The sequence below is a fragment of the Arachis hypogaea genome, chromosome 3 (assembly GCF_003086295.3).
Source record: "Arachis hypogaea cultivar Tifrunner chromosome 3, arahy.Tifrunner.gnm2.J5K5, whole genome shotgun sequence".
In the NCBI taxonomy this organism is placed as follows: Eukaryota; Viridiplantae; Streptophyta; class Magnoliopsida; order Fabales; family Fabaceae; genus Arachis; species Arachis hypogaea.
In genome coordinates this window covers 25,692,233-25,719,088 of record NC_092038.1, presented here as the reverse complement: position 1 = coordinate 25,719,088, position 26,856 = coordinate 25,692,233, and the positions used below count along the sequence as shown (strand labels likewise).

Genomic DNA, 26,856 nt, shown 5'->3' with positions numbered 1-26,856 from the left:
ACTTACCACCCGACCTGAACGGTCGGATGATGCGCCCATATCCGACCCGAACACGCGTCCGGGACAGATGGCCACCACAGCTGTACAAGAAAATTTCGAAGAAGGCGGGTTCTGCCCTCGTGGGACCCACATCTGACATAGTATATAAGGGGAGGGTCCTACCCCTCCCCCAAGGTACGTCACACATTCCACCTAACCAATTTCTCACCTGCACACTAACTGACTAGAGCGTCGGAGTGTCTTTGCAGGTGACACCCCCTCCTTCCTTCCACAACGAGAGCTCGGCCACCCGGCAGACCCGATCCCAGCACAATCGCGATTGAAGCATTCCCACCTCCTCAAATATCCACCCAAACCGTCCGGTAACCGTTCAACCGAACAGCATGCATGGATCTGGTACATTTGAATCACGACTACACAATCTAAAACCAAGTCCATTTCTATGCTTTGAAAAGTAAAAAAGCTCATTATTTCTTCTTGGATGTGAATGATACATTCCCATTCTCCATTTTCGTTTCTTCAATTCCTTCCTTGTCAATCCTCTCTTATTTCTTCTTTTCCTTATTTGTTTATTAATTAATTTATTTTTTTATAATAGTAATCCGTGTTGTATGTATTATGGACTTGCTAATTGGAATTTTGGGACCTTTGAGTACTATATTGTATCTTATGCACAACTATACATATATTTTCTAGCAATATTATATAGCGTGAAAAATAAAAAAGAATGCAAAAACAAAAAAACACATTTAGTGAGCATCGAAAATGAACAGCATCTCCACTTAGAGCATATATTTCCATCTGTAAAGTGAGTTGTGACCAAATTTGTTTGTGCATGCATGGCATGGAAGCATAAAGATGAGAATTCAAAATAATCTAATGGCAGCCATGTGGAATGTTTAAAACATAACTAAATCGATAGTTTCATTCAATTCACTTAACTAAATATGATATGTATTTCTTAAATTACACTAATCAAATGACTAAATTTAAAATTTTAAACCAATTTGGTGTTTAAACAAAACTAATAATCAAGTGTCATGTCAAAACTCAATCTAAACATCATTAAAAATAGCATAAGATTACACAATTTTAAATTATAATGCCTAAAGATAACAAAATTTAAGACAAATACTGGCCAAACATAAGAATTAAACAAAAAGTTTCACTCAGGCATTTCATCGAGCATATGGTGTGCACAATATGTAAACAGAGATTTTAAACTCAATTTAAACAGTAATCAATCCAGAAAAATCAGCCATCAAACATTTTGAAATCCAAAAAGTATCAATCCATTAATCTAAGCCTAATCTAAACACTAAAAGAAGAATTAAAAATTAGTTAAAATAAATAAACGAAATAACACGAGCAGGAGGAAGCATGGAACCTGCGTTGGTGAAAGGGAAAGAATGGAAAGAGAGAGGTAGCAGAGGCGGTGTTGCAGCAGCACAGAGCTCAGCCGCCGTTGGGTTGCACTGGGATTTTTCACGCGGGGTTGGACTTTGCACAGAGACCAGGGTAACGTACAGGGGATTGAGGAGAAATGGAGAAAGAGGGAAGAAAAAGAGAAGAGAGGGAAGAGAGAGCGGGAAGGCGACGGTGGTTGCTGGTGGTGATGGCGGTGGTGTCGGACGGAGGGTTGGGGCTGAGTTGAGAGTGCAAAAGAGAAAAGGGTTCACCGAGAGAGGAAAGATATAAGGTGTGAAAGGATAGAAAACGTGTAACTGTTTCCTACTAAAAAATTTGATATTTTAAATTTTGAAAAATAATTATTATTATAATTAAATTAATTACATTATTAATTAAATTTATGAGTAATTTACATTTGTAACTCTATTATTCATATTGTTCATTAGAATTATTGTTCACCTATAGAATAAATGACTTTGACGGCACCATCTAAATTGTGAAATAAAGAAGGAGATTAATATTTTAATATATACTAATTAATAAATATAATTTAAAATAAGATTCTATTTTATTTCACTAAATGATATCGAGGAACTCAAAAGACAAAAGTATCAATCTATTTTATTTATCAGCCCCACTTGCCCATTTTTTGTATCTTGCTGAAAGTTTTCGAGAAATCTTGTTGTAGAGCGATGTTTTTTTCTCTTTAGCTAGTAAGTTTTTTATACTATTGTATGCAGAATCACGCTTACAATAGAGGATTTTGTACATCACCGAAGCTGGTAAACAAAGGCTTGTACAAATCAACGATGGAACCGACATTAACTTTGTTCGAAGAAGCAGTTGCAGATTCACAGGAAAAGATCAATATCTTAATCAGTGATTTTGGTATTTCAGAGTCCTCTGGGCAGCAACTTACCATTGCTAAAGAACTCGGTCAAAAGATTGAATCAATGGAAGGTTTATTGAAGCAATTACGGAATAAAACTTAATCCCATTCATATTTGTATCTAATTAGAATATAAGATTGTCCTTTTTCTTTATTGATATTTTTTACATAGGTCACAATTCTTTTTGTATATAGCAAAGATCATATTGCCAAGTGTTGCATAAAATAGTTAGAAATTAGGATTCTTTATTATTGTAAGAAAAATTTTGTTCGGTTGAGCCGGTACTGCTGCGAAATAACAATTTTGTTCCAAATTATACTTTAACTGGCTCATGTTAAATTAAGCCTAAACTTCACTCTATGACTAATAAAGATGAAACCTTTTTCCTAGATGGTTAGAAATTATTTCTCAAGGCAGAAAAAAGAATGTAAAGTGCTACACATTAAACTCTTTCACGACATAAATATACATCAACATAAAGTAAATTGAATAAAGAATATTGAGGGGGAAAGAATGTTAAAATCAATATTTTACAACTGCTGCTCTAGAAATGACTCAAAGTAGTAATCAAATTCTAAATGGGATACAACAATAAAGATAGTACAAAAGATATTTCTTATAACAACATTGCTTCGTCAAAGCTCCAGCCTCCAGACAAGTCTGTACAGAAATATTCGTTCGAGGATTGTTAGTACCAAGCCACTTCCACGATCAATGAAGAAACACATTCAATCATCCATCTGCAAATTTAAGTAAAAAAAATCCACGGCTCTAAGTTCAAATCTTAATTATGCTATGCTATCTAAGGACATGTTAGTAAGGAATATAGTTTCAGTACCGCTTCCAACTTGAATCTATGGACTCTCTTCGTCCGAACTACTGTCACCTATCCTCCTTTCAGCAATTGCTGGAAAGAGCCGCTGACGAAAATCAGAAGGTGGCGGACGAGTCTCCGAGGAAGATGATCCTTGAGATGTCTCTTGTTTTTGAGATTTCGCAGGCTTCTTCTGTGCATCTCTCACCTGCTTGCATGCCTTGTCCACCATTATTAAGAAGTCTCTTACTATTACAAACAACCGTAAGCCTTCGTCCTTGCCGGCCTTCCCATGAAAGTAATCACCAGTGCTCTTTACCAGAGCCATGACTCTCTTCTCTTCTTCCAGAAGTCTCACGACATCAGTTTCAGCATTCTGCACGAAACGTCTAATTGTGTCACTAAACCCTCTATCTTCCTCCACATTCTTCAGATCTTTGTTTAACAAATCTTTGGTTTTCATGAGACCATGGCCAAGTTTGGCAGTAGTTCCAGTTAAGGTGTCGGCATCTAGAATTGCTGCTCTCTTGACATTCTCAAGTTCGCTACTCAAGTGCGAAACCACCTGAAGGCCAATGTCACGGTAGCGATCTTCTGTTTCACTAGAGCTATCTTTAAGATCACTCACATTTGCCAGCCTGGCAGCTTTTATGCCTTCAGAACGGATAATCTCCTGAACAACAAAGTGTAAGAGTGTGGTCTTGCCATCTGTTCCTTTTACATCAGATAGTTTCAGGAGTGTATCAAGCTTAAATGCTTGTGCACCACCACGGAATGTTCCATCATTCATACGGTTGCCAGTTTTGAGAACAGCTTCAAGAAGCTTGAGGAACAGCCGGCTGTTTCTTAGTTCCTTACAAGCAACCTGACATATCAGATGAAGGTGCAAGAAGAATCAGATTTCAGGACAAGAAAGGAAGGTCACACAAAAGAACCAGATGTGAGGGCATCAATTTGAGAAACAGCCGAGTTAGTGAGTGCGTGGCAATTGCAGAACACACTCTTGTTTATGTCTCTGTATAATTCACACACAGCATAAATCTAACTCCTAACTTCTAACTTGATATAGTTAAACAGAACACTAAAAGTTTATATCTCCTAGATACCACATTTTAAAGGATGCATATTCTTTATGGGATTAGTAACTGTAAACATACTCAAGAAATGATCAAAATTGCGTATGAAGTTATCAGACTTTATTTTGTACTGCATGAGTATTTCACATGAAGGGGAGAAAAATGTACTTGAAAATGTGAAACTATGAACTAATTAATGCCCACAAATTATAGGTCCAACCGCTGAAAGAAAAATAATCAGCATATTAACTAATAATTCAACAATTGGATTATAGAAATAAAATATGTAGGACATAAATGAGTCAGTTTAAGGACTCACTATACCCAGCTACTCAAAAGTTTACATTGTTACTTTTGCCAGTCTAAGATTGACATAATGATATATCTTGATGATACAACACAACCACCTTAACAACTAACCCTTGTCTCACTAGGTGGAGTTTGCTACATGAACTAAACAGCACCATAGTGTTCTACAATATAACAATATATCATGTTTATTGGGGTGATATTCCCTCTCAAATCAATTTATCATCTTATTTGGGATAATCAAACACTTCAAAACTACAAAATTTTAATGCCATGATCATGATTTAGATATTGTACCTCTAGAACTGCAAAAGACTCGATAGTAGAATTGAGCTCCTCTTTAAGTGTACTCATGAAAAGAAGTGCTTCCATTCGCTTAAAAGCAAATGGAATGTCAACCATCGCTTTCAAGAACTGATCAGCAGGGCCAAGTTGAGATAGCTCACCAGTAAAAAGTCTAAGCTTAAGTTGTTCATCAGTCGTCGGTGCCATCTTCAGCAAGGTTTGGAGGAACTCAGCAGGTAGCTCATTTCCTTAACAAACCAAAGACAAATTTCAAAGCTATTATACAAGTGGAACCAGAGACAAGTGAACATTTCTATATGATAAACAGATTTCATCATGATTTACCAAGCAAGCTTCAAAAAGTGATCAATTCACTTGTTCAGAAAACAGTTGTCTGTACACTAACAAAGACTACCACGATCTATGCTCCTCCATACTCCTCTATACTCAACCATGATAGCATAAATCAAATAATTTCAGAACAATAATCAAACGTAACAACAGCACTACCACAATCTTTGCTCCCCAAGTGCAGCAAAATGGTGCTAGATTCAAATAATCAACATGATACTGGTTGTCTATAATGTTTTAGGGCAGCAGTGTGACCATGCAAATTTTTGTGTAACTTGTGTTCCCTACAAAATCTAATATTACTATCACAATTATCAACAGTTTCTTACAAAAAATTTGAAGGACCAAGAAAATCACCTTCGTAAAGTGCATCACATACTTCTTCCATTGTCATGTTCAATGCTCGCAACAGAATTAATAAATTCTGTGCTTTCTTTTTGTCAATGATCTGGATATACTGAGGTGAAGGGTCTTGGGCAGAAGACTCTTTCCCTCGTTGACCATTGTTTTTATCCACAGCGTTATAACCAAAAAGTGTTTCTATCATCTCCTCATTAAACCTGCAATTTTTTTCATCAGAAATATTACCAGCTAGTGATAAACTACTATCTTTGTCCAACAAAAAAGCCTTTGGATTAATTTCTTACTGGAATGATCCAGACTTGATTTGATTCCAAACCATTGATTGATCAGAGTTAGCTTGAACCTTATCCCAGAAAAATGGCTTTAGCTTGGCTTTAGGAGCATCAGCTTCACTTGCGCCAGCTTCAACGTTCTCCGTAGCTTTTGGTTTGCTAGCCCCGATTGGAGGTGGGCGAGGAGGAGGTATACCACCCTTAGGAGGTGGCGGAGGGCGAGGACCAGGTTTGGCACCAGCTGGAGCTGGGGGAGGTGGAGGAGGACTAGGTTTCGCACCTGTTGATGTAGGGGGAAGTGGTGGTGGAGGACTAGGTCTGGCCCCAACTGGTGCAGGAGGTGGTGGTGGAGGATGAGCTCTGGCAGCAGCCAATGCTGGGGGTGGTGGGAAGGGAGGAGAATGTTGGGCACCAACTGGTGCTGGGTGTGGTGGTGGTGGAGGTCCAGGACGTGGAGCACCACCAACACCAACCTGTTGTGGTCCATGAGTAGCCAGGGCAGGGGCAGGGGCAGCGGCAGGGGCAGCGGCAGCATTACCAGAAGGCCTAAACGAAGGAGGCTCAGGGGGGAGAGGATTCAGCCTGCCAGGTGGAGGTTTTAAAGGAGGCATTCCAGAAGGCATGGTTCCTGTCCATTGGGAATGAGTTTTTACTTCAAATGGTGATCCCGAAGCAGCACTAAAAGCTCCTATTGATTGACTTTCTAGAACCTGGGGCTTCTTGTTGTCAACCAAATTATTACTTGATGATTGGAACCCAAGTTTCTCCCCTTTCATTGAATTTCCAAATCCATAACTGGAAGGACCTGTGAGATAAATGAGATAAAAAATCAACTTCGCCAAGATTAGTACAATTCTTTAAAAATAAATAAATGAATGGTAGTATGAATATGATACACACCAACAGAGTAGTCACTCATGCTCAAGCTGAGAAGTGGCCTCTCATCATTTTTTCTACCTTGGCCAATCTTCGAAAACCGACCACAGAACATAAAGAGCAGTGCTGCTCCTATCAATGTCACCAGTGCAGTTATAACTACAGCAATAACAACTGTTTTCTTATTACTATGCTTATCTTCGGTTTTATTAGCGTCCGATGACGGAGGAGCAGAAACATCTGCATTTGATGTTGTTGGTGGTGTCAGTTTAGGAAAAAATGGTGACAAAGGAGGATGCAGAGGTCTAGAATCAACAGGTACCGGAGCAGACGATGGGGCCAGACCAGGTCCAGGGGATGGTGCTGGACTAGGTCCGGATAAGGGTGCTAAACTGGGTCCAGGGGTTGGTGCAAGACTCGGTGTTGGTGATCCAACAGCTGGTCCTGGACTAGGTGCTTCTGATATCTGCTGAAGCAAAACTCGACCCAAGTTTTGTCTGGAAGCACTAGATCCAGAAAAATGCAGTGCCCTATATGCAGCATGCCAAATCTTGGAATCATCATCATCTTCCCTCGATGGCAGTAATGGAAGATTATTTTTTCTCAAACAATAGACACACTTTTCCTTGAACTGATAATGGCAAAGCTTAATCAAATTTTTTATGTCTGCTTGTGTTAATGGTCGAATGTCTGAACCAATTGTATTGAAGTTAACAGGCAATTCTTGTCGAACGCATAAATGGAGATCTTCTGCCTCTTTATTTAAATGAATTACATTTTTGGTCAATAGTACCTTTGCCTGCAGTAATTAAACATAACAAGTTTGAGTTTATCATCTTAGCAAATAGCAACAATTGAAGTTGACCACATATTACTGATGCGTTCATTTACTGATGCGTGACCTTAACAAAACATTTTACATGAGAATTTAGAAAGTTAAAATAGTCAATCAATTGTATCACAAAGTTAAACATTGAAAATGTATGACCTCTGGTGCTCCTCAAGAGACTAGGAAGACTAGACTCTACAACTAATAGCTAGGAATACAAGCGAAATAGTGAGAAATGAAAACTCTAGTCCTCTTTTCTGTTCTTGAACACTTTCCCACACATGGCACACAGGAAAGAGTTATGCAGAATATAAAGATCTAACAGTACAATCTTTACTAGTTACCAAGCTGCTTAGTTTCGGATTAAAAGTGTGAACTTATATTTAACTCGGTGAACAGGAAAGGTACTAGATGGCGTCTACTTGATAGATATTACTGATTAATGATTTTGGGATTGATATTATAGTCCGCAAAAAGAGTAAGCAGAGTTTGGTGCAGTTTCTAGCGGCTCTAGCCCCCAAAATCCACTCAAAATGTAACTTCCCGCTTTGCAAAGCAATCACAGATTTAGGCATAGATTGTAGCTGCCTATATGAGAATGAAACCGTGATCAGGTTAATCAGAGACTATCATTGGCAATTCACTTAGGACAAAGCAGCAGAGTCATGCCGCCCCAAATTGATGTCAACTCTTAACAGCTAACATCATAATTCGAATTGTCAAACTAACAAAATAGACAGGCTTAATACAATCAAGGTAAGAAACACATGAACCACTTAAAACCTCAAAATTTCGGAAATATGCTGTGTCCGCTTCAAAATTCTAAATATATATGTTAAAACCAAAAATAAAATCTCACCGTGTTGTCATCTAGCAATTCAGATGCTGGATCAAGCAATTGTCTAATAACACCTTGTGTTCCCTTCTTATCTATGAAGTTAACTGTTCCTACAACAAGAAGAACCAAAAGTACACAAAAGCTAACTGTCGCTGCGGCGGCAACCATATATCTCTGACTTCCCATTCCAAGCGCTTGATATGCTTCTCATTTCATCAAGGGCACAACACTACTGCACCTTCTTCAACCATAAACAGCCCAAAAATAATAATTACAAAAAATAACAATAATTTTTCACTAGCCACTGCCAACGCAGTTCAACTCTTCACCCCCCAAATTACCAGCACCACCAAGGGTCTTGGACCAAAACAAGAGTTCCTAGATCAAGCACAACGAAAAATAAGCAAAATCCCAATCTTGTCGACTTCTTTTTTTTTTTTTAAATCGGAATTTGCCTCTCCAAAAATTTTCAACTTATTTTGATTCAGAACTTCAATCAAAACCTCAACAGAAATAAATAAATGAAACGGAGGCAAAAGCGTCTACAATGCGAAACTGTAGCAGAATCAAAACAATCCCAACAAAACCGTTGCAAGCAAGTGTTCGTTGCTAATACCAACTCAAACTTTTGAGAGATTCAAGAAGAAGGAGTTTTATGACAGGATCCAAAAGAGAAGCAGCTCAAAAGACCAAAAAATTGTTGGCCGTGAAACGTTGACGGTGAAAATGTCGTGTTTTCCTTTCCCCCCCTTTTTTTTATATTTTTTTTAAGGGAAAGAGAAAAGGTGTAGAAATGGTAAAGAATATTGAGAATGAATGCTCATTAAAGTCTAAAGAAGTTTCTTAAGAGTTAAGAGCAAGAGGGTAGTCGGACGAGACGCGTAAAAGAGCCGTCCTTCAGGGTGTAAAAGTAGGTAATATGACTATGAGTATGATTCTGGATGCTGGCTACTACTATTCTACCTTGACTCTTCTTCTCATGTGTATGCTATTTCTTGGCTAATTTTTTTAATATAAAAATATGTTAGTGTTTTTGTTAAAAATAAGATTATTTGATGTATAAGTGGATAAATTTTGTAGATGAAATATTAATAAGCAATATGCTATTTTTTGTAATATATTTATAATATATTAATACACTTTAAATATTAATATTCAATTAAAATATTATATTTATTTCTATATTAAAAATAATTTATACTATTTATTGTTTCAATTTCAAATGTTATTTTTTAGGCCTTGCTTACTTCTCATAATCTCATAGCCATAGGTAGGCTCTCCTTGCCTTTTTTTTAAGTCACGATCATAAAAATCGAATGGATTATGAACTATTTTAATTATTGATTTATTAATTTAAAAATTTAATCGATTCAATTATTAATTTAGTTGAAATAATTAAATTATAATAAAATTATTTTATCTTTAAAATAATTATATCTTAATTTTTAAATTTTTTTATTTAAAAAATAAATATATTTTGTCTTTTAATTTTTTATATATATTTAATTTAAATTAAATATATTATATTAATATTTTAAAAATAAATATAATTTAGGAAAAATAATAAATTAGTTCATAAACTTATATTTTGTGGATAAATTCGTCTTTTAGGATTTAAAAATACAAAAACACCCCTCACTATTTAAAAATGCATGATGGATAGATTCTTTCGTACAAAATGCTCTCTCAAAAGTAATAAAGACAGCTTATGTGGTGCTTATTTGGCGTGCTATGTGCTTATGTGTCGAAACGGTATTGTTGAAGAAGTTTTGTATGTCTGTTATGAAAAAAGTCTGGGACAAATAGGTCCCTATCACTTAAAACAGCACCGTTTTAGCACATTGATTGTAGTCCTTGCGTTTAAACGTAATTCCAAAGAAGCTCATATGAATCCTACACAATTACTTGATGCCCTAGCATACATATGTATGATCTTTTCCCTCCAAAAAATACAACGATTGATTTTCTCCGTTTCTTCGTTTTTGTGGAAGGTTGCACCAGTGAAGCTTCGTTGGTGTAGTTTAGGGTGTCCTGTATACTGGTAAGTACCTTTATTGCGAAACTCATTTTATTTGTGCTTTCTAACGTTATTTGCTATGCATGTCATGGGTTGGAGTTTCTGGGTAATGAAGTTAATGAGGGACATGGAAGATGGGTTATGTGGGGTTTAGGGTTTAGGTAGGTGCTGATTTAATGATGTTTAGGGCTAATCCTGGTAGATAAGTTTGGTTTGGTGTTCACTATCTGAGTATTTTGTGAAGAACAATATTACAGATGGACAATATTTTTGTGGTTCCTGTTTTTCATCATGGGGCTACTTTTCAAGGGTTCCTATTGGTGAGTTAGTTTATCTACATGGTAAAGTTGAGAGCTTCCCACCGATGGACTTGGATTTTTTAAATTTGGGTGATTTGATAACATTGTTCAAAAGACTGGGATATCAAGCATACAAGGAGGTATACTAGTATGATTCAAAGAGTAAGGATATAGAGTCAGGGCTGCATGTATTGAGGGGAGATGCAGGAATCAACCAGAAGCGGCAAGCTAAGATGAAAAACAAAGATACTGATGAGTTCTATATATTTTTCGATCATCCTATTGATGATTCTCAGTTTGCAGAGGGTGCTGGTAAGAAAAATGCTAAGGAAGATGTCGTTCGATTTGAAATGGAGGAATTTGATCAGTTGTCGACAGAGTATGATAGTTATGAGAGTACAAAGGATGAGCTGTATGCACCTTCACCTCCCGGTTATAAAAGTAACAGTGAGAGTGGTGAAGCTGGTGTCAGTAAGACTATAGCTGGCAAAGGGAAGAGAAAACAAGTGCCTGAGAGGTCTAAGAGAATGACTCCGCCCAAGAAACAATCCAAAAAACAAGCAAGACGTGTGTCTCAGAGAACAAAGTCTAATGCAAAAAAGAATGGGCTGCTCATGATCCCGACACAGGTGGGCCTGCAAGACAGCCCAATAGAACCAAGCCTGTAGAGGAACCCAATAGAACTAAGGTTGCAAGGCCAGCACTTCTAGAATATATCAGTGATGTAGACATAGATGATGATGACATTGTCTGGGAGTATAAATTTGAGGAGCTGCATACACCCGTTTCATCTGAAGATGAGGGAAACAAACATCATTGGCCTGAGTTCAATGACCAGTATAGTTTCGGAGAAGGAAAATTTGTGCTTGGAACAAGATTCGTCACAATTGAGAGGTTCAAAGAGGTTGTAAATGATGCCTTTATTGCTAAAGATAGGGAGTTGGCTTGGATCAAGAATGACAGAGAAAAATTTAGGGTTGGGTGCAAGGATGAAGAGTGTCCTTGGATTGCCCACTTGTCTTACAATAAGCAATTACAATGCTTCCAAGTCAAGACTTATAGAAATGAAGACACTTGTGAATTTTCATATTTATGTGTCTTTTTGATTGGTTGCTTATGCCATTTTATTGTTGTCTTCTTGTTGTCTTAATGTAAAGGAATGCTGTGCATTCGTGACATAGCTGCAGTTAGAAAAAGACATGATATCCTTGAGGATTATGTACATCCATAGCTATGTATGGAGTCTATTTAAAAGACTTACGAACACTTCATCCAGCCAGTAACCAATGAGGAATACTAGACAAGGTTTGAGTTTACTAGACCTGCTCCACCCCTGTTAAAAAGGCCAATTGGTCATTCCAAGGTCCATAACAGACAGAAAGACTCAGTTGAGGCTGTTATTGATGGTGACAAATTAAAGAGGAGTTTCTATGTCACGTGTAGCAAGTGCGATGAGAAGGGACATAACTACAAGATGTACAAAGGGGCACCATCCAACCCAAACTGGAAGCCAAAGAAGAATGCCAACAAATGCCTCTCACTTGTGATGCTTCCATTGTCACAGTCAGCCCCCCAGATAGAGGTAGTTCATAGTTACTTAAGGATGGTATTGTCCTCCCGATAATAACTTAAGGGATTTAGTTGTCCATTTAAAATTTACTTAGGATTTTACATGTCTTAACAGTAATTCATTAAGGATTTATATGTCAAAATTTATTATATGCTTCATTAAGACTCTTTAACACTATGACATTTCAGACTGGGGAGCAAAGTAACTTTGATGCCATCAACCCTCCTCATGTTGAACAGCATTCTACTGACCATTTGTTTGCTAATGAGGTATCCTCTCATAGACTTTGTTAGCTTTTATTTGTTGTTTTTGAGACATTCACAATTCTTTTGAACTTGCAGTAGGGTAATCTGAATACAACCTCTGTCCCGATGTCTGAGCAAGCATCTGGACCATCAATAGCAGTGTCTGCGACACCATCAAGGCCTTTGCAAGCACCATTTAGGCCTCTAACCCACTCTTCATCACGGCCAACTCCTAAACCATTTAGACCTAAGCAATTCATAAGGAGAAAGCCTGTGGCAAACAAAACTTCTCCATCTCGACCACCTACCCAGCTTGAACAGCATGCACCCTCTCCACAACAACCAACTACATTAGGAGCCTCTCCACAAACTTTGACATCAGCAGGCAAAGTAACTCAACAGATGCTTAAGTTCATCCCCACTCCATGACTCAACAAGCCTAGTAGTTAATACTACATGTTTAGACTTCAGTTATGACATCAACATCTTTTTGAAAATAATGTAATTTACCAAGCAACTCTTTTTGGAAACAATGTGATTGTATAATTCGCAGACTTAAGTTATGCTTTATTTTGACAGACTATATGTTTAGACCTTTTTATGACATTAATATCTCTTTCATGAGATTAATATATGCTTTACCTATCTAATCATATCTCTGCAGATTATACCATTAACTTGCTTAAGGCAATAGCTTCATACACATTTTTCATCACTTTACTGGATATAACATTGTTTAATACATTATTTTTGTCTAAAAAAGATACAACTCATGGTAACTAATCCCATATCTCATTACCGCATTTTTTCTTACCTATTTTTTCACTTTTTAACCAATTTTGACAATAATGAAAGCAAAAATTACACTAACCACTACAACAATAATCCAATACACATTAACATTTTTCTTCCTCTCTAGATGCAACAACTTCTTCTCTAAATCAGTTAGTCTCTATTTCACTATTTTCTTTTCAAGATACATTTTCATATCATCAGCCTCATTCTTAGTTATAAATTTGTCTTTGACTCCTATTGTTGCAACATGGTCATCCAGCCATAAGAAGAACTTGCAATGACTGAATTTTTTCAACTGCATGTTCATCATCAAAACAAAAATCATATAAAAAAATCCGTATAATCAAACTCAATAAAACAAAATCACCAACTTACCTTAAAGAATGGACATCCAAAGAACAATCTATTGGGGTTCGTCGCCGTCCTCGATTTGTATAATATAGCATACCCTCCACATTTACATGTCGGAGCAATTTCATCTTTCTCCTCTCCAGCTTCCATGCATTTAATGGTTGACGGCAGTGGAACTCGTCGTGTGCTCGATGAAACTCCGTCACTGGCCATTGAACACTGGGATATACCACCACTCTCAAGCTCTCACAGAAACTACAACAGCAATGGTGACTGGATTCAATTTGAAGATATAGGGCACATAAGCAAAACGACGTCGTTTTTTCATCCATGAATGAATTTGTCCCTAACATCAATCGACCTTTACACCTATACACTGTTACAGTAATAGTCCCCCGTCAACGCCATATAAGCGCCACATAAGCTGTCTCCGTTATCTCTAAGGGAGCATTTTATATGGAAGGACCCATCCGCCATGCATTTTGAATAGTGAGGGGGCATTTTTGTATTTTTAAATTCTAAAGGACGAATTTATCCACGAAATAAAACTCAAAGACTAATTTTTTTTCCTATAATTTATTATATAGCTAAAAGAATTATTATATAATATTTATTAGTTTAATAATATTGTTATTCCTTTTTGTATTTTGAACACAAATATCTTTATAGTATATATACTTTTCTGGTGTACATCTTTTATAGTATATAATTAATTTAGATTAGATATGTTATATAAATAGTTTGAATTTTGAATAGGTATTTTTTATTTTTTATTTTTGGTATATAGGTATTTTTTATTTTTTGAACAGCAACTTTAAACTTTTGAATAGTATTATGATCCCGGCTCTAAGTATAAAATTAGAGGTGTTCATAAGTCGGGTGAAATCAGGTTTGTTTTGATCCAGATCTGGCCCTAAATATCTACTAGGTCTATTTTTTAAACTCTAGCCCGGTTTTAAATCCGATGAAAACTAAATATTTTCGGGCCACAACTATACTGGATCTAAACTGAGTGAAAATTGGGTCTTTAAAGTTTTAATAATAATTTATAAAAATAAATTATTTATAAAGAAACTTGTTACCGAAAAGTTGATATCCATATTTGAACTTGAATTTGTCCATAAATTCTAATTTGATGCTTCTTTGATCTATTTTCTAATTCAACAAGTGTGATTAAAAATAAAACAATAAGCTTATAAATTAATATAACATAATATTAAAACATATATATCTTTTTTAGTTCACTTAAGGTGCACATGGGTCGGATGAAGCCAGATTCACCTTGACCCGGATCCGACCCGAAAATAATGACTGGATCTATTTTTGAAATCCTTACCCAGTCCTAAATCCGGTGAAATCACACCGAATTAGCCCCTAAAATATTTAGAGTCGGACCGAGTTTTCGAATTGGACCAGACCATAAACACCCCTATATAAAACTATCATAATAAAAAAATTAAATACATGCCTAAAAAATACTTTTAAAAAGATATAAAGAAAAAAATAGAAAAAGGCCCAAATGCAACACTAGTTAGGCCCAATATATCCTGTAAAACAAATATCTCTAACCCTAACTTACACTGTTTTCTCCAGCAGTGGAGCTTCAACTCTCCAGCAGTGGAGTTCAACTTCTTCCATAAGCGAAGCTGGTGATCACATTAATACACTAAACACATATTTCTCGTAAACACTACAACTTCATATTTCTTTACAAAGAGAGTGCTAACTGCTAACAATCATTACAAAGAATCATCCTTTCAGGAAGAAGAATGGAAGGTATGATATTTGAAGGTATGGGGGAGATGTGGTTCACTTTGATGAGGCCCCAATTCAACAGGAAGCTGCTGCCAATCAGAAACTAGTCGAAAGAGTACTAACAAAAAAATTATTCAACATGACTACAGTGCGAAAGACCATCTTTCAGATGTGGGGAGATCTGCAAGGACTGGTGATCACTAATGCAGGTTCCAAGTCTTTCATTTTGAACTTCAAAAGTCAAGATGAAGCAAGGAGAGCTTATGAAGGCGGACCATGGAGAATAGAAGGCCATATGCTTAGTCTTCAATGGTGGAGTCCAAATCTGTCCATTAATGAGATAAATTATAATCAGCTTCCTATTTGGATTCAAATACATGGACTACCATATGATAAAATCAATAAAAGTAACGCTGAGAAAATAGGAGCAATATTAGGTAGAGTTATAACTGCAAAAGATCCTTTTGTTGAAGGAAATATGCTTAGGCCTTTTTTGAGAGTTAGAGTTGAGATTAATATTCAACTTCCATTAAAAACTAGATTCTGGTTCAAAAAGTTTGATGGAAGTCATGCATGGGCATAGTTAAAATATGAAAACTGTATGATTACTGCTATAAGTGTGGAATGATTGGTCATGATAGAAGGACCTGTGTTGAGGAGATGGCTATGTCCATAGTTAATCCTAGTATACCCAAATATGGTCCAGAGCTCACTACTCCAGGTCTAAAGTCCATAGATGTTGAAGCAAGAAAGGCTAGAATTAGGAGACAGAAGGAAGATCAAAACAACTGGATGGAGGAGCTATGGGAGGCGCGTGAGAGAAGCCAACAGGAAAGGGTATGGCAGAGAAGGCACCATGAGAGAGAATGAGAGTCTAGTCAAGGGTGGGTAAGGAGCTCTCAGGCTAGCGTCTCAGTAAAATCAGTAGGCAGAGTAGATGGTACACAGGATTTATTGGCAAATAGACAAGTGGCATTGCAGAAAAATCTGAAACAAAATAAAGGGGCTGATCTGGATGAGCTGATGGGTGATAAAAATACTGCTGTCTTGGAATTAGGTGATGGGACTCAGACAGAAAGAAGGATTGAGGAATTCTCCTCTGGTTCAAGGGATAGACCAGGGGATAAATCAAATCAAGGTACAGAGATCGAGAGGCCAAATAAATATATAGAAAAAACCATTGGAGGCATGAAGGGGAACAAACATAAAAGCAAAGAAATGAATGAAGAAGGAGCAGGCCCAATAGGAGGAGAAAATAATGTCCAACCCAACATGGTATTCTGTCAAACTAAAACAGTAGAAAGCCCAATACACCAAGCAACCAAGGAGAGAATGGGTATAATCAGAAGAAAAGAATTTGGCCCAAGTGAGAGTCAAGCTGAAAAAAGAGACTACATGATGATCAAAGAAGGTAAAAAGGCCCAAGAAAAAATAGACCAAACTAAAGATAAGGAAAGACTAACTATTAGAGAAATGTTAAAGAAGCAGTGGGGTAAAAGGGCCCAAAAAATAAAGACAGCATGGTGTATCAACAAAAGAAGCAAGGAGTCATAGTAGAAAATAAAGTAGAAGAAAGAGAACACGTGGAAAAGAAGAAAATATGCTGGAATCAAAGAAACTGTGAAAAATCAGCAAGATTGGCACCAGAAAGACAAGTACACATGTCAGCTGATGGAGATTTATACTTTATGGAATTGGCTAAGGAGGATGAGGAAGAGAATAGTAACGACAATCAGCCACTTACCATAGCAAAGGTGAGTGAGGTGGAATTAGCAAGATGCATAAGGGATAGCCTGAAGCTGAAAATAAAAAGGGAGGATGAGGATGCTGCACATATAATGGAAGTGGAAGAGGGTGAAGAGGGGCTGAATCAAAACATTAAGGCAAGAAAAAAATGCAAGGCAAAATTAGAGGAGCAAGAATCAGGAATGATGGAATGAGAAATGCAAACCAGAGAAGCTATCATGGAAGATTTTATGGCTGAGGAGGCGGGCTTTAACATGCCTTCAACTCAGCCATGAGTGTGATAAGTTGGAATTGTCGTGGGTTGGCGGCTCCCGCGACAATTTTGGAGCTCCAAAACTTATGTAAACAGATAAAGCCAACCATAGTATTTGTAATAGAAACTAGAGCAAAAGAAAAAACTGTCATGAAAATTAGAAAAAGGCTACATTTTGAGGAAGCTTTTTGCATTGAACCTCGGGGATTGTTCGGTGGTCTTTACTTATTTTGGAATGCAATATATAATGTTAATATTTATTTTTGGTGTGACAATTACATTAAAGCTCGTATTGAAGACAAGAAAGGAAATATATGGTATTGTAATTTTGTATATGGAAATCCTGTTTTTAGGAGAAGAAAGGAGTTGTGGAAGGATATCACATCAAGTAATAATCATAGAGACATGCCCCAACTGTTTATAGGAGACTTTAATGATGTATTAGCACAAGAAGAGAAGGTGGGACTACACCCGAAGCCACAAAATCAGGTAAGAAAGTTTAGAAATTTTGTTGATGCTAATGCTCTAATGGATATAGAGTTGAAAAGAGGTATATTTACTTGGTTTAGCAACATAAGGAATGGAGTGCTTACGAGGGAGAGAATAGATAGAGCGTTAGCCAATTGGGTTTGGAGAAGTATGTTTCAACATGCCACCTTGACAGCCATGCCAGCCATAAGTTCAGACCATTGCCCAATCATTCTAAGTTTAGAGACGAAAAACAAATCAGGGAAGAGCTTTATGTTTGAAACGTATTGGGTCGATCATGAAGACTGTGAGAAAGTAGTTACCAAAAGCTGGAACAAGGAGAAATCAAATGGAGATAATTGGAGTAAGATGATGGAAAACATTAAAAACTACAGAGAGGAACTCAAGACATGGAGCAAGATGACATTCAAAAGGGCAGATAGGGAAATTCAAAGAATGAAAGAGGAACTTAGAAGACTACAAGCAGCAGAAATTTCAGAAGAGCAATAGAAAAAGATCCTAGAGGAAAAATAATGGGGGCAGTGATCTAGAATAAAGTGGCTAAGGTGGGGCGATAAGAATACAACATTCTTCCAAGCGACTGCTATACAAAGAAGAGACAGGAACCGTATAGAGAAATTAAAAGATAGTACGGGACAATGGCTGAATGGAAAATGGGAAATAATGGAACACATTGAGAGCCATTTTCAGAGCCTTTTCAGTTCAACAAAAAGGCATGATTTTGAAAAAATCATGAACAAGATTCCAAGAATGGTAACTGAAGAAATGAATGATGAGCTATTAAAAGAAGTTACAGAGGAAGAGATAAGAAAGGCAGTCTTTAACATGGGAGGTTTTAAGGCACCTGGGCCTGATGGTTTGAGCGGATTGTTTTATCAAAAATATTGGAAGGTCATTAAGAATGACGTGTGTGCGATAGTAAAAGAATTTTTCAATAATGGGTACATACCTGAAGAGGTGAGCGAGACAACAGTGGTCCTAATTCATTCCTAAGATCAAGAACCCAAAGAACCTTAACCAGCTGTGACCCATTAGCTATTGCAATTTTGTCTATAAAATCCTATCAAAAGTTCTAGTACAGAGAATGAAGAAGATGATAGAAAAAGTTGTATCGCCAACTCAAAGTGCATTTGTGGGGGGTAGATTCATACAAGATAATATCATTATAGTACAAGAGGTTTATCATAGCCTTAACAAAAAAGAGAGAAACAGTTCCAAAAATTTAGCAATTAAGCTAGACATGAATAAGGCTTACGATAGGCTTGAATGGGACATCCAAGAAAAGGTCCTCACAGCTTTCAGTTTTCAAGCCAGGTAGGTGAAGTTGATAATGGTATGTGTTACAAGTGTTACCTATAGATTCAAAATTAGTGGAGAGCTATTAAGAAAAATCAAGCCATATAGGAGACTTCGACAGGGTGATCCCTTATCGCCGTATTTTTTATAATGACAGCAGAGGTATTAACAGTCCTAATGAGTGAGGCACAAAGAGAAGGCAGGATCTCAGGATTCAAAATAGCATCAACAGCACCCACTATCTCTCATCTACTTTTTGCGGATGACTGCATCATTTTGGCAGAAGCAAAGGAGGAGGAGATTTTTCAGATCATTACAGTTTTGAATGAATACACTGAAGCTTCGGGTCAGAAAATCAATCTAGACAAATCAGGAATCACTTTTGGATATCAAGTGCCTTTACAGACTAGAGTGAACATCGAGGAGATTCTCGGCATGGCGTCATGGGATACTCTAGGGAAGTATTTGGGGCTACCAGCCAACTGGGGAAGGTCCCAAAATAGAACTTTAGCATGGATCGAGGAGAAGGTCATAAACAAGCTTGAAGGTTGGAAAGAAAATCTATTAAGTCAAGCAGGGAAGGAAACTTTAATAAAGGCAGTTGTGCAAGCAATACCATCTTATGCGATGAATGTGATTAGATTTCCAAAAGACTTTTGTAGAAGGTTGAGCTCAAGGGTGGCGAGATTTTGGTGGGCTTCATCAGGAAAAGAGCGAGGCATACACTAGAAGAGCTGGAAATTTATAACAGCAAGTAAAAGGGACGGGAGGCTGGGTTTTAAAGATGTAGAAATTCAAAACCTAGCTTATTTGGCTAAACAAGTTTGGAGAATTATAAAAGATCTGAATGCAACATGGGTGTAAATCCTAAAGGCCGTTTATTTTCCAAGAGAGAACTTTTGGGAAGCGAAGGCTTTAAGAAATATGGAAGAGTATTTTACAAGGTAGGGAGAGGAGCTACTCTGGAAACAGAAAAAGTGGTGTATAGGAGATGGTACTCATGTTAGCATAAGGAAGGACAATTAGATAGCGGGGAGGAAAAAGAACTTAATTTGGGGATAGCAGACGACAGGAAGGTGAAAGAGTTACTCAATGAAAATGGCGAGTGGGACAAAACCAAAATTTACTCAATGTTTTCACAAGAGATAGCAAATAGCATAATGAGAACACCAATAAGCACAATAAAAAGGCATGACACTCTATATTGGCCTTGGAGAGAAGATGGTACGTATACAATCAAAATTGGTTATCAAGCAGCAAGATTAGAGGTGCAGGAAAAAACTCAAAATGGCCTTTCAACAAGCACTGATAGAAGGGGACTATGGAATGAGATTTGGAATATGAAAGTTCCTCCAAAAATCAGAACATTCTTATGGAAGGCAGCCCAAGATATCTTGCCCGTAAATACTAACTTATATAAGAAGAGATTGATAGCTAGTCCTATTTGCCAAGTGTGTAACACGGAAACTGAAACTACAGAGCATGCCCTGCTTCTCTGCGAATGGACGCGAGCCACCTGATTTGGGGCTGAATGTCAGTGCACACCCACAGCAGACTCAGTAAAATTGTTTGGGGATTGGTTGATGGAATATATAGAGAAAATTAAAAAACAGGGAGGAGATCATTAAGAGATGAGAATAAGTAGAATAGGATTTCTAGCTTGGGAGGTGTGTGATGAGCGGATAATTTATATGCTTTTTGGCATTATTTTTACATAGTTTTTAGCATGATTTAGTTACTTTTTAGTATATTTTTATTAATTTTTAAGCAAAATTTATATTTCTGGACTTTACTATGAGTTTGTGTGTTTTTCTGTGATTTCAGGTATTTTTCGGCTTAAATTGAGGGACCTGAGCAAAAATTTGATTCAGAGGCTAACAAATGACTGCTGATGCTGTTGGATTCTGACCTCCCTGCACTCGAAATTAAATTTTTGGAGATACAGAAGTCCAAATGGCATGCTCTTAATTGCGTTGAAAAGTAGACATTTAGGGCTTTCCAGCAATATATAATAGTTTATACTTTACCCGAGTTTAGACGATGAAAACCGGCGTTTAATGCCAGCTTTCTGCCCTATTCTGGCGTCAAATGCTAGAAACAAGTTGCAAAGCAGAGTTAAATGCCAAAAACAAGTTACAAACTGGCGTTTAACTCCAAGGAAGACCTCTACACGTGAAAGCTTCAATGCTCAGCCCAAGCACACACCAAGTGGGTCCAGAAGTGGATTTCTGCATCATTTACTTAATTCTGTAACCCTAGTAACTAGTTTAGTATAAATAGAACTTTTTACTATTGTACTCAGATCATCTTGGTATCTATCTTTGATCAGTTTATGCGATCTTAGACATTGGGGGCTGGCCTCACAGCCATGCCTGGACCTCTATCACTTATGTATTTTAACGATGGAGTTTCTACACACCATAGATTAAGGTGTGGAGCTCTGCTGTTCCTTGAGTATTAATGCAAAGTACTATTATTCTTCTATTCAATTCACACTTATTCTTATTCTAAGACATTTATGTGATGATTATGTGACACTCATCACCATTCTCACTTATGAACGCGTGATTGACAACCACTTCCGTTCTACATGAAGACAAGCTTGAATGTATATCTCTTGGGTTTCTAATCAACGATTCACATCGACTCCCCTCTGACAATGGGGCAACTGAATCCGAGATTGGAGTCTTTGTGGTATAGGCTAGAATCCATTGGTAGCATTCTTGAGATCCGAAAAGTCTAAACCTTGTCTGTGGTATTCCGAGTAGGATCTGGGATGGGATGACTGTGACGAGCTTCAAACTCACGACTGTAGGACGTGGTGACAGACACAAAAGGATAGTAAATCCTATTCCTACACGATCGAGAACCAACAGCTGATTAGCCATACGATATCTGTGCATGGTATTTTTTATCCAAGACGAGCAATCCGACAGTTGATTAGCCGTACAAAAACCGTAAAGGACCATTTTTAGTGAGAGGACGGGAAGTAGCCATTGACAACGGTGACACCCAACATACAGCTTGCCATGGAAAGGAGTATGAAGGATTGGATGAAGGCAGTAGGAAAGCAGAGATTCAAGAGGGATAAAACATCTCCATACACTTATCTGAATTTCCCACCAATGATTTACATAAGTATCTCTATCTTTACTTTATGTTTTATTTATCTTTTAATTATTAAAACTCCATAACCATTTGAATCCGCCTGACTAAGATTTACAAGGTGACTATAGCTTGCTTCAAGCCGACAATCTCCGTGGAATCGACCCTTACTCACGTAAGGTTTATTACCTTGGACGACCTAGTGCACTTGCTGGTTAGTTGTGCGAAGTTGTGAAGAAGAGTGATATTACAATTGTGCGTACCAAGTTGTTGGCGCCATTGAGATCACAATTTCGTGCACCAAGTTTTTGGCGCCGTTGTTGGGGATTGTTCGAGTTTGGACAACTGACGGTTCATCTTGTTGCTCAGATTAGGTAATTTTCTTATTGTTTTAACCATTATTTTATTTTCAAAAAGTTTTCAAAAATCTTTCAAAAATTTTTCTTCTTTTTCGTTTTTCCAAAATTATTTTCGAAAAATCCAAAAAAAATTAATAAAATCATAAAAACTCAAAAATATTTCATGGTTCTTGTTTGAATCTAGGGCCAAATTTTAAGTTTGGTGTCAATTGCATTATTTTAATTGTCTTGCAATTTTTGAAACACATGCATTGTGTTCTTGATGATCTTCAAGTCGTTCTTGATGAATTGCCTTGTTTGATCTTCATGATTTATTGATTTGCACTGCATGATGTTCTACATATGCATTCTTGCATTCATATGGCCCAAACATAAGAAAGTTCTAAGTTTGGTGTCCTCCATGTTTTCTTTTATTAAGAAAACTGAGTTCTTGATGTTCATCTTGATCTTCAAGATTGTTCTTGGTATTCATCTTGACGTTCATAATGTTCTTGCATATATCTTGTGTTTTGATCCAAGAATTATATTTTTCGACTCATTTTGTTGTTTTCCAAATTAAAAACATATCTTCTTGAATAAAGGATTTAGCAAAATGAAGATCCAAGAACATAAAGCAGAGGAATTACAGAGAAAAAGCTGGGCGTTCAAAACGTCCAGTGAAAAAGGAAAACTGGCGTTTAAACGCCAGCCATGTAAACGCCCAAACCATGCAGCAATTGGGCGTTAAACGCCCAAAACATGCAGCTCCTGGGTGTTTAACGCCATGATGACTCAAGGAGAGGAATTTTGTTTTCAAATCAAATCTTTTTCAAATCTTCATATTTTTTCAAAATCAAATCTTTTTCAAATCAAATATTTTCAATCATATCTTTTTCAAAGTCATATATTTTCAAACATATCTTTTTCAAAAATCAAATCTTTTCCTCATATTTTCAAAAATCTTGATTCAAAAATTTTAAGTTTGTTATTTTCTTGTTAAGAGAGATTCAATATTTGAAATTTAGAATCATATCTTAGTTTCTTGTTAATCAAGTCATTAACTTTTTAAAAGTCAAATCTTGTTAATTTTATCTTTTCAACCATATCTTTTTAAATCATATCTTTTTCAAATCACATTTTTTTTAATTCTAATTTCAAAATCTTTTTATAACTTCTTATCTTTTTCAACTTTATTTCTTATCTTTTTCAAGACTACAACCAATTTTTCAAAAATTTATTTTAAATTTTATTCTTTTTATTTTCGAAAATTCTCCCCCTCTCTTATCTTTTTCTATTTAAACACTAACATTCCTCCTCCATTGTCAATTCGAACTCCATCTCTCTTTGTGTGTTTGAATTCTTCCTTACCTACCTCATCCTTCCATTCTTGTTTTCCTCTGACACCTCAAGGAATCTCTATACTGTGACATAGAGGATTCCATATTTTTTTTGTTTTCTTCTCTTTCATATGAGCAGGAACAAAGATAAAGGCATACTTGTTGAAGCTGATCCTGAACCTGAAAGGACTCTGAAGAGAAAGTTAAGAGCAGCTAAAGCACAAAACTCTGAAGAGGACCTCACTGAAATTTTCGAAAAGGAAGCAGCAAAAAAACAATTATAGCCGAACCAAACAACAATGCAAGGAAGATGCTTGGTGATTTTACTACACCAACTTCCAACTTCTATGGAAGAAGCATCTCAATCCCTGCCATATGAGCAAATAATTTTGAGCTAAAGCCACAATTAGTTTCTCTACTGCAACAGAACTGCAAGTTTCATGGACTTCCATCAGAAGACCCTTATCAGTTTTTAACTGAGTTCTTGTAGATCTGTGATACTGTTAAAACCAATGGAGTTGATCCTGAGGTCTACAAGCTTATGTTTTTCCCTTTTGTTGTAAGGGACAGAGCTAGAACATGGTTGGACTCACAACCTAGAGATAGCCTGGACTCTTGGGATAAGCTGGTCACGACTTTCTTAGCCAAGTTCTTTCTTTCTCAAAAGCTGAGCAAGCTTAGAGTGGATGTTCAGACCTTTAGACAAAAAGATGGTGAGTCCCTCTATGAAGCTTGGGAAAGATACAAGCAACTGACCAAAAAGTGTCCTTCTGACATGCTTTCAGAATGGACCACATTAGATATATTCTATGATGGTCTGTCTGAATTTTCCAAGATGTCACTGGACCACTCTGCAGGTGGATTCATTCACCTAAAGAAAATGCTTGCAGAAGCTCAGGAACTTATTGAAATGGTTGCAAATAACCAGTTCATGTACACCTCTGAGAGGAATCCTATGAGTAATGAGACGCTACAAAAGAGAGGAGTTCTTGAAATTGATGCTCTGAATGCCATACTGGCTCAGAACAAAATATTGACCCAACAAGTCAATATGATCTCTCAGAGTCTGAGTGGATTGCAAAATGCATCCAATAGTGCTAAAGAAACATCTGCTAAAGAAGAAGCTTATGATTCTGAGAACCCTGCAATGGTAGAGGTGAATTACATGGGTGAAGCTTTTGGCAACACCTATAATCCTTCACGGAAAAATCATCCAAATTTTTCATGGAAGGATTAACAGAAGCAAGGCTTCAATAATAACAATAGTGGAAGAAACAGGTTTAGCAATAGCAAACCTTTCATATTATCATCTCAGCAACAGACAGAGCATTCTGAGCAGAATTCTTCTAGCTTAGCAAACATAATCTCTGATCTATCTAAGGCCACTCTTAGTTTCATGACTGAAACAAGATCCTCCATTAGAAATTTGGAGGCACAAGTGGGCCAGCTGAGTAAAAGGGTTACTGAAACTCCCCCTAGCACTCTCCCAAGCAATACAGAAGAGAATACCAAAGGAGAGTGCAAGGCCATTGATATAATCAACATGGCTAAAACCTTAAAGGAGGAGGAGGACATGAATCCCAATGAGAAAAACCTCTAGGAACGTCCAGTGGCCAATAAGGAATACCCTAATGAGGAACCAAAGGAATCTGAGGCTCATACAGAGACCATAGAGATTTCCTTGGACCTCTTTTTACCATTTATGAGCTCTGATAACTATTCATCTACTGAAGAGGATGAAAACATTGTTGAAGGGTAAGTTGCCCAATATTTAGGAGCAATCATGAAGTTGAATGCCAAGCTATTTGGTAATGAGACTTGGGAGGAAGAGCCTCCCTTGCTCACCAATGAACTGAATACATTGGTTCAGCAAAATTTACCTCAAAGGAAACAGGATCCTGGTAAATTCTTAATACCCTATATCATAGGCACCATGACCTTTGAAAAAGCTCTGTGTGACCTGGTGTCAGGGATAAACATGATGCCACTCTCTGTAATGGAGAAACTGGGAATCTATGAGGTACAGGCTGCCAAATTCTCATTGGAGATGGCAGATAAATCTATGAAAAAGGCTTATGGACTAGTAGAGGACGTGCTAGTGAAGGTTGAAGGCCTTTACTTCCCTGCTGATTTCATAATCCTAGACACTAGGAGGGATGAGGATGAATCCATCATCCTTAGAAGACCCTTCCTAGCCACAGCAAGAGCTGTGATTGATGTTGACAGAGGAGAGTTGATCCTTCATGTGAATGAAGAATGCCTTGCAGTAAAGACTCAAGGTTCTCCATCTGTAACCATGGAGAGTAAGCATGAAGAGCTTCTCCCAATACAGAGTAAAACAGAGCCCCCACATTCAAACTCTAAGTTTGGTGTTGGGAGGCAACAACCAAACTCTAAGTTTGGTGTTGATAGATCTCAACCATACTCTGATCATCTGTGAGACTCCATGAGAGCTCACTGTCAAGCTATTAACATTAAAGAAGCGCTTATTGGGAGGCAACCAAATTTTATTTTAATCTATATTATTTTGTTTTCTTTTAGGTTGATGATCATGTGAAGTCACAAAGACAATTACAAAAATAAAGAAAAAAATCAAAAACAGCATTGAAAACAGCACACCCTGGAGGAAGGATTTACTGGCGTTTAAATGCCAGTAAGGGTAGCAAAATGGGCGTTAAACGCCCAATCTGGCACCTTTCTGGGCGTTTAAACGCCAAAATAGGACACCAGACTGGCGTTTAAATGCCAGAACATGGCAACAAACTAGCGTTTAGACGCCAGAACAGGAAGGAAAACTGGCGTTTAAACGCCAGAACAGGGTAGCAGACTGGCGTTCAAACGCCAGAATTGCACTCTAAGGCGTTTTGAACGCCCAATTGAAGCAGGGATGAGAATTCTTTGACCCCTCAGGATCTGTGGACCCCACAAGATCCCCATCAACCTCAAC

General features: G+C 37.2%; 1 protein-coding gene and 1 non-coding gene across 2 annotated transcripts; both read right to left on the bottom strand.

Annotated features, from left to right (window-relative positions):
* Positions 1–2,766: 2,766 nt before the first annotated feature.
* Positions 2,767–9,300, bottom strand: LOC112789958 (formin-like protein 5). The gene is made up of 7 exons (XM_025832146.3): positions 8,335–9,300; positions 6,671–7,445; positions 5,783–6,575; positions 5,493–5,695; positions 4,797–5,032; positions 3,139–3,979; positions 2,767–3,040 (listed from the first exon to the last, which is right to left on the bottom strand). The coding sequence occupies exons 1-6, from the start codon at positions 8,497–8,499 to the stop codon at positions 3,155–3,157; spliced, it is 2,997 nt and encodes a 998-aa protein (XP_025687931.1). The 5' UTR covers positions 8,500–9,300; the 3' UTR covers positions 2,767–3,040; positions 3,139–3,154.
* Positions 9,301–24,582: 15,282 nt separating this feature from the next.
* Positions 24,583–24,690, bottom strand: LOC112793048 (small nucleolar RNA R71). The gene has a single exon (XR_003197758.1). It is a non-coding gene; the product is annotated as a small nucleolar RNA R71 (small nucleolar RNA).
* Between the last annotated feature and the right edge of the window lie 2,166 nt (positions 24,691–26,856).

What these genes read in the sequence shown, in the direction of transcription:
- LOC112789958 (XM_025832146.3), bottom strand. Translation starts at nt 8,499, where the DNA reads ATGGGAAGTCAGAGATATATGGTTGCCGCCGCAGCGACAGTTAGCTTT. An exon ending in ATCAAGTCTGGATCATTCCA is followed by an intron (nt 5,696 to 5,782) that starts GTAAGAAATTAA and finishes AAAAAATTGCAG; the next exon opens with GTTTAATGAGGAGATGATAG. An exon ending in AGTCTTTTGCAGTTCTAGAG is followed by an intron (nt 3,980 to 4,796) that starts GTACAATATCTA and finishes CTGATATGTCAG; the next exon opens with GTTGCTTGTAAGGAACTAAG.